Below are 15,423 nucleotides of genomic sequence, written 5' to 3' on the forward strand. Positions count from 1 at the left end.
ATGAACTCATTATTTCAAAAATTATCATGTTTTTGAAAACATTTTTTTACATAGTTTCATGTTGTTAAAAAATCAACGTTTTCATTAAAAAATTATATTTTTAAATATTTTTTATCCTTTTATTATTTTTAAGTTTTTTACTTTTTTGAATGACAAAATAGAGTTTTAATTTCATATTCCAAAGTAGAATAATTTTTTGAGTATTTTGGTACATAAAAATCGAATTTAGGGTGAGTAGCTTATGAGATATATGTATTTAAAGTTTAGACAAACAGAGTAGTGGACAAACATTTTGCGGGGCAACCCCGTACCACTTCACTCCGAGCATCGTAGAAAATTTGAAATATAATTTTTTAAGAAAAACGTTGATTTTTTAACAACTTGAAACTATGTGAAAAAATAATTTCAAAAACATGAATACTTAATGAAATAATGAGTGGTTCACGATAAAAGAATCACTCTGTATATCTAAGGTAAAATAATTGTATATTAACTATATTTTCTATTTAAGTATATTAAAAAAAAAAAAATGATAACATTTTATAGGCAAGTACTCGAAATCGATAAAAAAAGAAATTGACTGTTGGTATATATTCCTATGTTACGTAATCAAATTTTTATATTTATAGGAGTGGATTTATGGGTATGTATATTTAAGCTTTTACAAATTATTATGGTCACCAAATAAAAAGATTACGTGAACATTTATTTTAGTAATTCCTATTTACTCAATTAATTTTTAGTTTTTACAAGTATTTCAAATAATTAAATAAATCAATTTCAATTTGTATTTATATAATATATTTTTATAAAATAAGTCATTAATCATTATTACACTGTAAGTCTGTAAAGATTAATTATTTGAAGTGTCTATTAGTATACATATCTATAATGTATCTAATAATTCTTTAGTAATTATATTTCGACACGATCCTATTGATATTTGAAATCATGATTGACGGAATCATCACTGAAACATCAAGATAATAAAATGACCAGTTGAAATTAAAAATAAATCAATACGAGTAAACGAATAATATGGAGTGATATAATGTAATAACTAATAAGCTTAAAAGTTTAGTTTAACAATGTGTTACAATATTAATGATTAATTATTCATTTTATGAATTAACCAGAATTATACTTAATCGACTAGTATAACTAATATATTAACATATATATATATATAGGTAGGCTCCTATACTTACCAATAATATAATCTTAATCTTATCTTTTCAAGATATGGAAATTATCATAATTTAATTTCAATTTGTAGTATCTAAATTTATATATATGTACATATATTATATTCTAAGAGTTTTTGAGTGTATCACAATGAGCTGACACATTCAAATGTAATTTTAATGTAAAATTGTCTTATCTATATATGATACACAGTGTATATTATACATTATACAAACTTTATAGAAAACATTTTCTAAAGGCACCTAATCGAGATATGATTAAATTAATAAAAATCTTTAATATGCCCGATATGATACCTATTAAGTATTAATTACAACGAATCTTGTCTTAATAATAAAAAATATGAGTTTAAACAAAAAATTATTTTATTTTACCGGAAAAAAGTGAAAATTTAATACAAGGTTAGGTTTAACCTTATATTAATGAGTTGTTAATAAAAAAATCTAACATACAATAACGAAAATCTACGATGACTTTTATGATTGCTTGATGTTGAAGTCAAAATCAAATAAATTCATAAAATTTTAGATTTTGAGAAGAGCGATGAAGATATGGATTTTATAATAATGATTGTTCTTTTTTCTGCGCATTATCATTCATAGCCTTTTAAACTTTCAAAGTTGTCATTAAACGATTATATGGGTAATTCAAAATGTAATAATCGTATAGTAACATGAAACATGCCACTAAAAATTAAATTACCGTTTTCTATGCTCAATGAAATTTCTAAGATATTTAGACCTGTAATATATAGTATTTAAGCTATTTATTGGCATTTCAAATATGTGTTAATATAATTTTTATAGTCTTGGTCAATACGTTAAAATGTTTGATTGTATTTGTTTTTAAATTCGTCTTCATGAAAATAAACAATTATTTTGTAATTAATTAAAACTTAGATTTAAATAACTAAGGCTTGAACATTTTATTATAAAATTTTCCTCACTTTAAAGAAATTATAAAAATTTAAATTAAAGCCATAGCCGTTCATATTATTAGTATATCTTGATAAAAATAAATATTTAAACATATAAAACAACAGGTGTCTTCATTTAACGATGTTATAATATTTTTCTTATTATAATTAAAACAATTTACCCAAATCATATAAATAGTATACAGACTTGAAGCTCCCGACATTATTTATATTATGATTTATTATACATACAAATCTTTAGAAAATTTTAATGTTAATATTAAATAATTTAGTATAAATATTACAAAATATAGTCTAATACATTTTTTTTTTAAACATTAGATATGTATAACAATATAGAAAAATAAGAAGTATGTACTTTTCTCTAAAATTGATTAAATATACAAAACAAATTTATTTAAAATTTTATTTTTTAATTTCGTCATTATATTATAAATAAGTTTCTTAACTTGGTTATTTAAATAAAACGCAAGAACATAGGAAAATATGCAACCCTTACAACTTCTGAACTCTAATAATCATGAATCACTTTTTTCATGTTTTTTTGTCTTCGTAGTTTATTTCAACATCTATAAGGACCAAGATTATCTATTTGAGTATAATTTGCTATCCTTACAGACTGAAACTGTTCGATAAAACATTATCATTTATTCTTTTTTATTCTTTTATGCTTAAAGACGAAAAGTTATAATGATTTTTATTTATCTCTGCTATTTTTTTAATTTTAATTAAAGGGTTATTTAGTTCCTAATGTAATTATATATACAAGGTGATTCTTTTATTATTGTTCACTCATTATTTTAAAAAGCATTCATGTTTTTGAAAACATTTTTTTACATAGTTTCAAAAAAGTAAAAACTTAAAAAAAATAAAAGGATAAAAAATATTTAAAAATATAATTTTTTAATAAAAATGTTGTTATTTTAACAACTAAAAAATACGTAAAAAACTGTTTTTAAAAACACGAATAGTTTTTGAAATAATGAGTGTACAATGATAAAAGAATCTCCTTGTATATATATATATATATATGTATATTATATTATAATTATTAATTACTTTGGTAGTTCCTACTAAAAAATATATTTGAAATAATATAACGACTTTTATTATAATTGTTATAATCAAGCAAATTATGGTAATATAGTCGAATAGCGGCGTCCTCGTGTAGTGGAATCCTCATACAAAGGTCGAGGAACCGATGAACAACAATACAACATACACACAGGTATTTTTATTGACACATCAACTTTGTACGTCTCGATAAAGGGGCTACGTTGTTATGTTAGTCCGGAATTGAATTAAGGTTCACAAATAAATATGTTCTATATAGAGGCGCATTTAAGGTTGGTGGTGAAACCCCCTCCAAAGTTTCAATGAATATTTTTAAAAATCGAATTAGTATTTTATATCATTGAAGTTAAAATATTTTATTTCTATTATTTTAATGTAAATATAGTAGGTATTTGTTAACACTTTTTTTCGTAGAAAAAATGGTCAAAACTATAACCGATACATTGTAGAACATATACCTAATATATTTCTTTATTCCTACATACCTATTATAAATTTTATCAGGAAATTTGATTTAATAAATAATAATAATAAACAACAAGTAATGTCAAGTATAATTGACTATTAATAATACGAATTGATAATATAAGAGGTCGGAGACCAACATGTCTATAGGTTTAATAATAATAATAAAAAGTAAAATTAGGGAATTAATTTAAGGTAAGTTTATTCACTCATCACGTAGTAGGCAGTAGTGTAGTACTACTTATTGCGTTTTTTTTATATTCAGTTTTAAGTTTGAAAATATTGATTAAAAAAAAAAAATAGAATTTTTTTTACTACATTTTTATATGATAAATCCATAATAAAAATGATTTTATTTATTAGTCGTATAAAGTTTATTATGAGACAAATATTTAAAATTCAATTTAAAATGTACTATGAACTCATTATTAATGTTCAGAACTATTTTATACCTATGTATTAAAGGCTATAAACAATATATTAATATACTATAATATGTCTACACAAGTACAGTAAATTAAAATATTAAAATATCAAAATTATTTTCATCGATACTGAGTCAAATGCACTCGTGGAAATTATAGCGCTAGAATGAGCATCATAACGAACAACAAGGAAATAAATAAGTAAATGCCTAATATTATTATAAAAATAAAAATGGGTAGGTAAGTAACTTACGATTATCGGATTATCTACATGGCTATTAGCTACATCTAAGATTTTTCTTGAGCATTTACCGGCATTATAACTTATAAGTATGGTGACCAGATATGAAAATTTAAAAAAAAGTATTAAAAGTATATTTTAAAACTTAGCTCCTTCTCTGTCGTAATTGCCCAATGCGTATACTATTCTACCCGTTTTACCAATATTTCCATAGGGTCATAAAAATTGTTTTTTTTTTTTTTTTCATCTGATTACTCTATTTATTTTATTATTATTATCAATTATAAAAAACAATTTTTTGAAATTATAATGTCAACTCGTTTAATTTTTCAATGCGTGTCTTTATGATAAAAATACTTTGATATTGAAGAATTTAAAGTAAACTTAAACTAAAGTATAAATTATGCTTTAAAGATAAAAATACCAAGTGTAAAATTTAAATACATACGATTTAGTATATCTTAAATCGTGCTACCAACCAATAAGAATGCTTTAGGTCGAACCATAAAATACAAATTAATAATCAAATTATATGAATCAGTAGGTAAAACACATAAACACGTACTAGCCCATAATAATTTTAAAAAAAAGAGTACAATATCATGTACTTAACACTATTGTTAAGGACACTAGGACACACGTCAAAAAAGAGAACTGTCCTACGAAAAACAGTACGTCTGGTCACCATAATTATAAGGCCCACATTTTGTGGCAGTGATTAGCATCAGAGTGATAACTGATAACAAATATCTATGGCTGATATTCTGATAGCAGTGATTGTACATAATAATACTTATTTAATCAATGATAATATTATTACTCTGTAGTTAATTTATTTCTTTTAAATTTAAATTAACTATTAAAGTTTAATGGACGTTTTGATCTCAAATTCTTGTATAAGATTTATCTTTTTTTGTTTACTCTTTGTGTGGTCAACAATCAGAATAATGTAAACCAGTAGGTATACAATATTAATGAGTACTTAACTACTTAAGTAATCTTAATTTTTATTTTTTTTTTACAGGTATTGACTTTCAAAGCTATCAATTATATCAAGTGTTTATTCAGTTTTCGATGGATATAAAATGAGTTTGATTCTTTGCCCCCAGTGATTAATATCAAATTTATCAATTTTGAATACGAGTAAGATTTATACCACTTTATTAATTGTAAAATAATATATCTGAATATTGTAAATAATGTCATGTTTCTCTGGAATTTTATATTTACAATGATCCAGATAAAATAATTGTTATAAGTTAAAACTAGAGCTGGGATTTAAGTGCAATTAAAAATGGTAAAAATATACATTTGATTATTGAAAACATGCAAAAATATGACGGTTGAGAAACAAAAACTAAATTTTAAGTTTTGCTGAGCGACTTGAATTTGCTGATTGTTTTGGACTAAATGGTCACAAATACTACATAATTCTGTTTTTTTCATCAGTTTATTTTACATAATTCTTCTATATTATATTGCTAAAGTTTTGTGTTGGTGTTAAGTATATTTGGCATTTATAATGATAAAAGTCAAAATTAATTCGATTCACAAACAACAAACAACACACTTATAAAGCGCATGGCATAATGTATAACGTATAATTTATTAGTATAAATACCTACTACTACAATAATATGTTACTCACTTTAGTATTGTGCGTAGAAATGCGTAGACATGATTATAACGTCCATCCAGCTTGGTGCACTATATGCCGTATACGTATGCGATTGGTGTTTTCTTGAGAATTTCTCTTTAGAGATGTTTCCAAGACCATCAAACGACGAATAACGAAATTGTTGTAGAAAATTTGAAACGAATGCCAGATTGCCATTGGTCTATAGCATTAAATAAATTAGGCATTTATAATGATAAAATTCTAAATTAATTCAATTCACAAACAACACACAACACACTTATAATACACAATGACGATTGTATCAAAACACAAATGCTGTAGTTGCAGAATAATCTGTTCCAGTTATACAAGTTTATGATAATTAAGATAAGATATAAATTAAATTACTATATCTTCATACCTATATCATAACTAGTATTTTTTGGATAGATAATGTTCTATTGTTTTCTTTTACCAACAACCACTGCTTAAATCAATATAGCACATGCATTTACACGTTAATAGTTGAAACATGCAATATTATGCATTTTATTCATAATATTATGTAGAATAAAATAACCACTGTCATAACGTCATGATATGTGGACATAAATAAATTAATAAAAGCAGTAATCAGAAATTGTAAAAAACAAAAATTCCAATGTATGTAAATCTTTGCCCTAGTTATAACTTATAATTATTTAAACTCTAATAAAAAGTCAAATACAACATTTAAGAATTAAATTTAAAATTAATAATTTAAAAATTATGAATAACATTTTGTTATGTATTTTATTTTCACAGTTTACCTGGCAAAAATATAGTAATACAATAACTGTATTTTTTTAAGAAATGCAACAGTATAAAATATATATTTATGTTGTTTATGAAACAAGTGATTTTGAACTCAAGTAAGATTTAATAAATTATCTGAATAATGCCATGACACCTTAATTTGTATTTTTTCTTCATATTTACTTTTAAGGCAATCAATTATGTTCAGATTTTGATAAAGAAAAAATGAATTGACTTTAATTGAATTGATTTTTTATGTATTTTTAAATTCTCTGTAATCCAAAAAAACAACAACATTAATTTCAATTAAGAGGACGTCAACCCATGTGTTGTCTCTGTCTTATGAATGTAAGACATAGCAAATTTGCATTCATAAGATTCAATTTTATGCTGTTAGCTTTAATATTAGAGTCAATTTACCTGTTATCAAACTTAAAGGTAATAATATTATCTAGGGCATCTCATAGGCTTTTATAGATATTTTAATTTATAAGCGAGTTACAAGCATTTTAAAGTTTTAATATTTTACATAACTATAACTCACTACTTTAATACTTTTAATAAAAATAAAAATTTCAATAAAAGCCTATGAGATGTCCAGATAATATTATTACCTTTAAGTTTGATTATAGATAAATTGACTCTAATATTAAAGCTAACAGCATAAAATTGATTCGGTTGAAAGACGGAGATAATTTATACGGGCATAACGTCCTCTTAATATTCTGATTTACCACAAAAGATAATAATTGTATTTATTAAGCCTGTTCAAATTGTTATGAAATTGGCAGATTGAGTCACAATTGTTTTATTATTACATTAATAAATTATCTTTACATTGTAAATGAAATAACTGTAATAGAACATTGTGTTTGTAAGAAGGAAGCAACATGTAGGACCTACATTATAGGTATAATGTTTTCTTAATCTTGACGATTTTTTTCCATTTCTGGAGGACGTTAAATCAATAAATTATTGTAAATAAATATTTTTTTTTTTTTGTATTTTGAGTTTTGATTTGAATTATCTTAAAGTTTTTAAATGTTATAATATATGTTACAGTTAAAACTCAAAATCTGCCAAAACTATTTTTAATTAGTCAGCACTATACTCTATTCGGAATGAGATCGTACCTCGGCGACCAGCTTGTGCGTATGTGCGTGGCTTTACTACACAGCAGGCCTACAGATAGTTGACTTGGTAGGGTGGACAAACGGGTATTGTCTGTCTGCCGCTCGACAAAAACCTGGTTACCGCTGAGGTACAATCTCATTCCGAATAGAGTATAGTTAAATTTTTAAAGTAAATGCTTTAGATGGAATTTTAAACAAACTTAATTGCAGGTGCGTTAATTATCATCTTCTATTTCCTTAAATAAAATAAAATAAAACAAATTATTAGTTAATAATCAACAAAAATTGTTTCAGGTTTCAATTTATTTCACAGAAGTATTCATTACTATAAATCAAGTTCCAGACAATAATCTTTACCTCTGCACAGCCACAACAAAAGCATTGACGGGGACAGAAAAAGGCTTTGTGAGGTGCACTTACAAAAAACCATAGGCAGAAAATCACGGTTTATGTGAAAAAAAAACATTAGATACTTTATAACTTTAAATACTATGATAGTTTTTCCTTACTAAAACAAATAACAAAATTAGATTATTCATTTCTATACTTATTTTAATATGTAATTATTTCTACTCTTCCCTAGTACTATAGTACTATAGTAGTATTTTCACCAATGTATTTCAGATAAAATTTATTCTAACTAAAAGAAGTAAGTTAAAATTAGTTTATATCTCGAGGGTCTTAATTATTTCTAAAAGAGGGTTGTAAAAACTAGTATTGACTAATTATTAAAAATAGTTATAACTGATTATAGGTTTTAATTGCAACATAATATATACTTAAAACATTTTAATGTTTGATTTTATTTTAAAATATTAATTTTTTATTATTATTATTTTTATCATTGATATTGTATAAAACAAGGTATATAATAGGTTGCGAGTAGTAGTAGTTTGTATACTTTATCAATGTTACTTTATTTTTTATGAAGAAAAATGTACAATCTATATTTATTTAACACAAAAAGTAAATAAGATCATAGTACAATTAACAGTATACATAATAAATGATACATAATACATGATAAGAAATCCATGCTTTAGATGTGTATTGTTTTGAGCTTGTTAATTTCATCAAACTTAATCATGTAGACTTCAATATTTGTTTCACATTAAGATGTATTATGTATAGTATAATTTCTAATATTTATTTTTTTAAGTATATGTATCATAATTAACTTAACCATAAGGGACTTTTAAAGACTTTTGACTGATCCAATATAATGAATACTGGAAAGGTTATTTTGTTACTAATTAGATTGTGTGATTTGATTATGTGTTAACACAAAAACAAAATTGTATGATTTGGGAATAAGGGTACTGTGGACACCATGTATAAGAGAGCTCAAAGTATAGATTTTTCAGATGTACTATTATTATAGGTACTGAGTTTCCAAGAATCATCACACTAGAGTTATTGAACATTATTATTATATTTAGAAGTTTTTATATCATAACAATATATTATGAAGATGTGTTTATTTAAATATAGAGTGGATTCCATCTAATGTGGGCACCGGTTAATATGAGCATTCGCTTAATATGGGCAAAATCGCAAAATGATCTGATCCCAATACAAATGTACATTAACAAGGTTAAAAAAAATCATGTAATGTGTGCAATTTTTATTTTATCACAACATTTTTAACGTAAGAATATACGAGTGATAAGTACTTGTCCGAAAAATAATAGTGCTAGGGTAGGTAATATGCATGTTTATACGGTGGTTACCCAATGATCCACTTGAGCTGATGTTGCTAGTAAGTCAAGGTATATTTTCGTTTTTCGTGTCCGAGCGAGCGAGTAGCGACGCCGGCATCATTGTAATAACTTTTTATTTCACATTGGTGTCATTATTGGATCACTGGTAACTGTGGTATCAGATGTGTTTTCGATTTTCGACAGACGCGTGGTCTAACGCGCAATACCCGCATTTCAGTTTTAACGTGATTTTTAATGTGACAATATGTTTCGAAACGATCTCTCACTGAAGGAAAAAATCGCGATTTTGGACAAAGTGCAATTGTTACCTCTAGGCACTTCACTACGTAAAATTGCTGAAGAATTATGCGTTCCGAAATCAACGATGACAAAACTGCTTAAAGACGAAGTCATTTTACGCGAAAACTTCAATTCAACTCAAACTAGTAATCGAAAACGTGCACGGAAAGGGAAATGTCCTGAAGTTGACGAGGCTTTAAGTGAATGGTTTTCATTGATAACAAGTCGTGGTGATCCCGTTTCTGGGCCAATGTTGAAATTAAAAGCCGAAGAATTATCCCAGAAATTAGGTAACAATCAGTTTATTGCTTCTAATGGTTGGTTAAGCAGGTGGAAAAATAGACACGAAATCAAATTAAAACGTGTGCATGATGAAAAAGCAAGTGCTAATGCATCCACCTCTAATGATTGGAAAGTAAACAGGCTAAAAATAATTTTGAACGACTTTTCCCCAGATAATATATTTAATGCAGATGAAACTGGATTGTATTATCGAGCGACACCTGACGGTTCTTTATGTTTCAAAAAGGAAGTGCTATCCGATTCGAAAAAAGCAATGGATAGGATTACAGTTTTATTATGTGTCAATATGACCGGGAGTGATAAAAGAAAGTTGCTAGTAGTGGGGAAAAGCTTAAAACCTCGATGCTTTAAAAATATGTCTATAAATAAAATTCCAGTGCATTATCATGCGAATAAAAATGCATGGATGACTTCATCTATATTTTTAAACTGGCTGTGTGAATGGGATAAGGAATTGCAAGCAAAATCTAGGTCCATACTTCTTCTAATTGATAACTGTGCTGCACATCCAAAAAACGTTGAACTCAAAAACATCACTTTAGAATTCTTGTCACCAAATACGACATCCTTAATCCAACCCTTAAATATGGGTATTATAAAAAACCTCAAGATGAGGTATAGAATGAAGCTAGTTAATTTTATTCTAGAAAAGATTGAAGAAAAACTATTTGATTCATCTGCAACTGCTAGCCAAATTAGTAGAAAAATAAACATATTGCAAGCCATACAGTTTATATCCGAAAGCTGGCGAGAAATTAGTTGCACAACTATTATGAATTGTTTCGCTTATTGTGGATTTTCTAATCTTGTTGTTCCACAATCTGAGTTTATTGAATTGAATGAACAATTTTTACTTATTCAAAACCATAAAGAGTTTGAAAACATTGATGAAAATGCTCCTTGTTTTGATAATAATGAAGACATTTGTGATGTTGTAGTAGAAAATATTCTTAAAAAAAGGAAGTTGAAAGAAGGAGAAGAAGAAGACGACTACGATGGCGATATTGAACCACCAGTTACAACCAGAGAGGCTAAAAAATGCATTGATTTGTTGCAGAAGTTCTTCATGCAAGAGGGTAACGAAAATAGTCCGTCTGATAAACTTGAAGCGTGTGCCCACTTTGTCAACCAGATTCACACTGAACAGCTTAGACAACAAACAATTACAACGTTTTGTTTACCTTCAACATCCAAATAGTAATTTTATTTAGTTTTATTTGTATAGTAATTATTTAACATTTTTTTTTAATTGTATGATTCACGTGTATAATAACAACTTTTTTCGATATTATAATTTTTATTTTTATTTTTTAACTATTTTTGGTTTTTATGGGCAACTGCTTTAACGTACCCACATTAAGCGGAATCCACTGTATTATTTCAACTCTAATCTAAGTATTTATGGTCTAATATTATTTAATCTTTACTTCCTGTTAACATCATATGTTAGTGGTTTGTCTGTTGAGCATTCAGTACACAATAGTACAACATAGTTTAATTTCCTGTATAATAAATTAGTTAAATTTCGTAATTTACATGTAAATATGTATATTTTTAAGTAATTTTTTACATAAGTTTATTTCCTATACAATTACCTGAATAATATACATGTCATTTTGTGAAATAATCAATTGAATCTTATATTCAGTTTTTGTTAGAGATAAAATAAGATTGATTTCTTTAATGGCATAAATATTGGCCAGAGAAGAGAAATTTCACAGGAAATAAAAATTAATATTAAAATGCCAAAAATGAAATATAAATACATGATGAAATCTGTAAGAGTAATTTAATAAAATGTAATATTTATAAAATGTGATATAATCATGAAATAAATAAATAAATAATAATTATTATTATTATAAATTTATTTATTCAATATCTAAAAAATTATCTGAATAATATAATATAGGTATGGCATATCAAGTTTTTTCCTAAATAATGTACTAGCTAATATAGTTATAACTAAATAATTTTCAAGTTATTGAATGATGATGGTATCAAATGTTTATGAATTTTTACAAAATTGGAATTTTTTTAAAATCATATATAATTGTATAATAAATTTACTTATTAAATTAGTAACATTAATGAAAATATTAGATACCTATATTTGTATTTTTCTTTAACACTGGACATAAAAAGTAAATAATAATATTAAACTATTATCAAGTTACTAGTTTAATTCATAAGTGAGATAATTTTACATTTATTATAAATTCATTGCAAAAAAAATTCACGAGCATTGCAAATGGAATTTTAATATATATTCTTACCTTTCAGTGACTAGTGACCAGGGCTCAAAACTTTGTGCACTTGCATATTTTTTAGGAAGCTGCATATTAAAAATCTGATTTGATACACATTCGTTTAATAGTACGTACAATTTTAATACGAAAATAGATGTAGCATATTTTTGCATACTTGGCAAAATTTACATGATTTTGAATACTTAAAGATTTTAAGCATATTTATGCATATTATTATTATATTAGTAAATCATTGATTTAACGAATTTTAAAATAAATAGCTGTCACACATCGTCGCATTGTCTATATTTTGAATTATTCTATACCAATAATTGCGATTTGTCGGCCCAGTAAAAAAGTTTATTTTTATATAGTAAAAATTTGTTTGTTGTTTTACAGTTTTTGATAAAAATAAACTTTTTATTGGGTCGATAAATTGCAATCAATTATTGGTATAGTATAATTTAAAATATAGACAATGTGACAATGTGTGTGGCGGCTCTTTATTTTAAAACTGTGTATACGACAAACGGTTGTATGACTGAATAATCGAAAAATGTTTTAAGATATCCAAACTAAAAATAAAAAATTATACCTAAATTTGATTAATTTTTTTTTTTTAAATAATTAGACATTTTTTTTAGTTTATTCGTATATAAATACATGTTTTTTATAAAAAGTAACTGCACATTGTACTGTATAATATTGTATATTTAAGCTTTTTTTAGTGTATGTGTATGTACATATTATTTTATTATTTTTTAGCGCATTAAGTTCTTAGCCCTGCTAGTGACTAACAAATACTTGAAGTTCACAATAGCTTCAAATAATATCCAATATCAGCTTTTCTTTAACGTGCTATGATTATTTAGCAATTATTGTTCTTATTTCTTCAATGAAATTTGAAATGTATAAACTTATCTCAATATTGTAAGTGGCAAGTTAAATTTTTATTTTACTTTCTTAGTGTACTTGCAGTGTAATTCTAAGTGTGATTCTATTATGTCTAAATTTATATTATAAATTTGAATTAATGAATTAACATTATACATTTTTTTAATATAATAGACTATCAACTTTTTTATATTTGCTTCATACTTCATTGTTTTTACTGTATATATTATATAACACAATAGACACTATGTTGTCTATGGTTGAATGTGTATATATTAATATGTATTTTAAGCACCTACAAATATTTATAAAAAAGAGTTAACCATTTTTTTAAAAATAAAATGATGCACGTTTAATTATTCGAATATTTAAAAATAAGTTGATGTAAAGAATTTTGGTTTCTTCATTCAAACATTAAATGTACATAATATACAAAAATGTATGACTACATTTTATGTTGGAATTTTTTATAATCATATTATATTTTGAAAATTTTTAATATTTAGAAATTGATAATATTATTTTATTCATATAAACAATTCTAGAAATTAACTTAAAATTTATTGTCTGCATTTTAATAAAATAAATAAATAAATTAAAAAATTATTTTAATATGATTAAATAATTTTGCTATGTTATTTTGTACTGTAATATTGGTTGCTTACCATTTTCTTTCCTGCATCTTATAATATTGTAATTTTTTTATAAAGGGTATATTAATAATTACTATTAAATATGATTTAAACACTTAAATATATCACTTTAGTTCTAATTATTAATTGTTGATTAAATAATTAATTACAATAGAAATTTATTAAATTTGATTAAAATTTCATGGTTTTAAAATAAAATAAAATAAAAAGAAAGGAAGTCATGTTATAGTATACATGAGTTCTATCATTAATTACATCACAGTAATGGATAACATGTTAAATTTAAATTTGATAATAAATCATAGTATGCGATGAAAAAACATTCTCGCAGGTATGGTCTATCAGTCAATGTTTCTAAAGATATTTTATCATGTATTTGTATTGCAATTAGAAATTTTTCTGTTATTAATATGATAGGTTGAACTAATTTTTGCCAAAACAAATTGTGTATGTTATTTACTAATTATTTAACTATTTCACATAATATTAGTTAAAAGTCAATATTGACGTACCATAGACAGGTATAAATAGGTCTGTGATATTGCTTAAAATTAATCTTAGTATTTTGAAAATTTCATAGTGTCAAGTAAATAATTTTATAGGTACTAGATATGAAAAAAATTAAAATTCCCACCATTAATAATTTTTTGAATGACTTCCTAACCAAAATCACTCATTTCATTATTTAATATTTTAAAATCCAATTTAAATTGACATTTGAACTTAAAATGACTGTAAACAAAATTTGTGTATTTGTATTTCTGAGATTTTTGTTTTTCAAGGAACAACTTTGGATAAAGTTAGTATCTAATTTTTAAGCATTTATAGCTACTTGGAACTGAAAATATTTTCTGCTATAAAATGTACACAAATAAAACCATATTGTAAAATCACTATATTTGTTACTCCACTCAAAATTTAAAATTCTATTAATAATGAAATCAAAATTGTTTTATAATCTGCAACAGATTGAGTGGTTAAGTCAACTGATATACTATTTTTTTATACATCTCAAACTTTTAAAATAGAACAAACAATTTGAATATACTTAATCAACTTGATTTAATTTGTTTATAATAATCTATTACTCCATTGAATGTAAATGTAATAATATAAATACACTTGTAATAACATTCAATATGCTGAAACATTTTAAAATGTAATAAAAAAAAAAATAACTCAATTTAATGTAAAGGAGGGTAAATACATGATTTATTATTGTTTAGCTTACAACTGATTGTGCACATAAATACAAATTTTTTTAGCAATCATAACATAATATTATACACATTAATTAATTATTTTACATACAGATTTTATTAACAATAATGAATAACATAACAAATGTTTAACCTTTTGGTAAATTAACAAATATTTTGTTTTTTTTTTATTGAAATTGAACAACATTTTTAATTTTTAACTTTTATAAT

General features: G+C 24.5%; 1 protein-coding gene and 1 long non-coding RNA gene across 3 annotated transcripts; both read left to right on the forward strand.

The window, feature by feature from the left end:
- Nucleotides 1–5,168: 5,168 nt before the first annotated feature.
- LOC113556202 lies at nt 5,169–8,761 on the forward strand. 2 transcript variants are annotated; one of them, XR_003405460.1, is made up of 5 exons: nt 5,169–5,305; nt 5,373–5,491; nt 6,771–6,877; nt 7,824–8,104; nt 8,189–8,761. It is a non-coding gene; the product is annotated as an uncharacterized LOC113556202 (long non-coding RNA). The 2 variants fall into 2 exon arrangements; XR_003405459.2 differs by lacking the exon at nt 7,824–8,104 and having other exon boundaries at nt 8,189–8,678.
- A 5-nt stretch (nt 8,762–8,766) lies between these two features.
- Nucleotides 8,767–11,958, forward strand: LOC113556201 (tigger transposable element-derived protein 4-like). The gene has a single exon (XM_026961011.1). The coding sequence runs from the start codon at nt 9,860–9,862 to the stop codon at nt 11,393–11,395; it is 1,536 nt and encodes a 511-aa protein (XP_026816812.1). The 5' UTR covers nt 8,767–9,859; the 3' UTR covers nt 11,396–11,958.
- Nucleotides 11,959–15,423: the final 3,465 nt, after the last annotated feature.

The sequence above is a fragment of the Rhopalosiphum maidis genome, chromosome 3 (genome assembly GCF_003676215.2).
Source record: "Rhopalosiphum maidis isolate BTI-1 chromosome 3, ASM367621v3, whole genome shotgun sequence".
NCBI lineage: Eukaryota > Metazoa > Arthropoda > Insecta > Hemiptera > Aphididae > Rhopalosiphum > Rhopalosiphum maidis.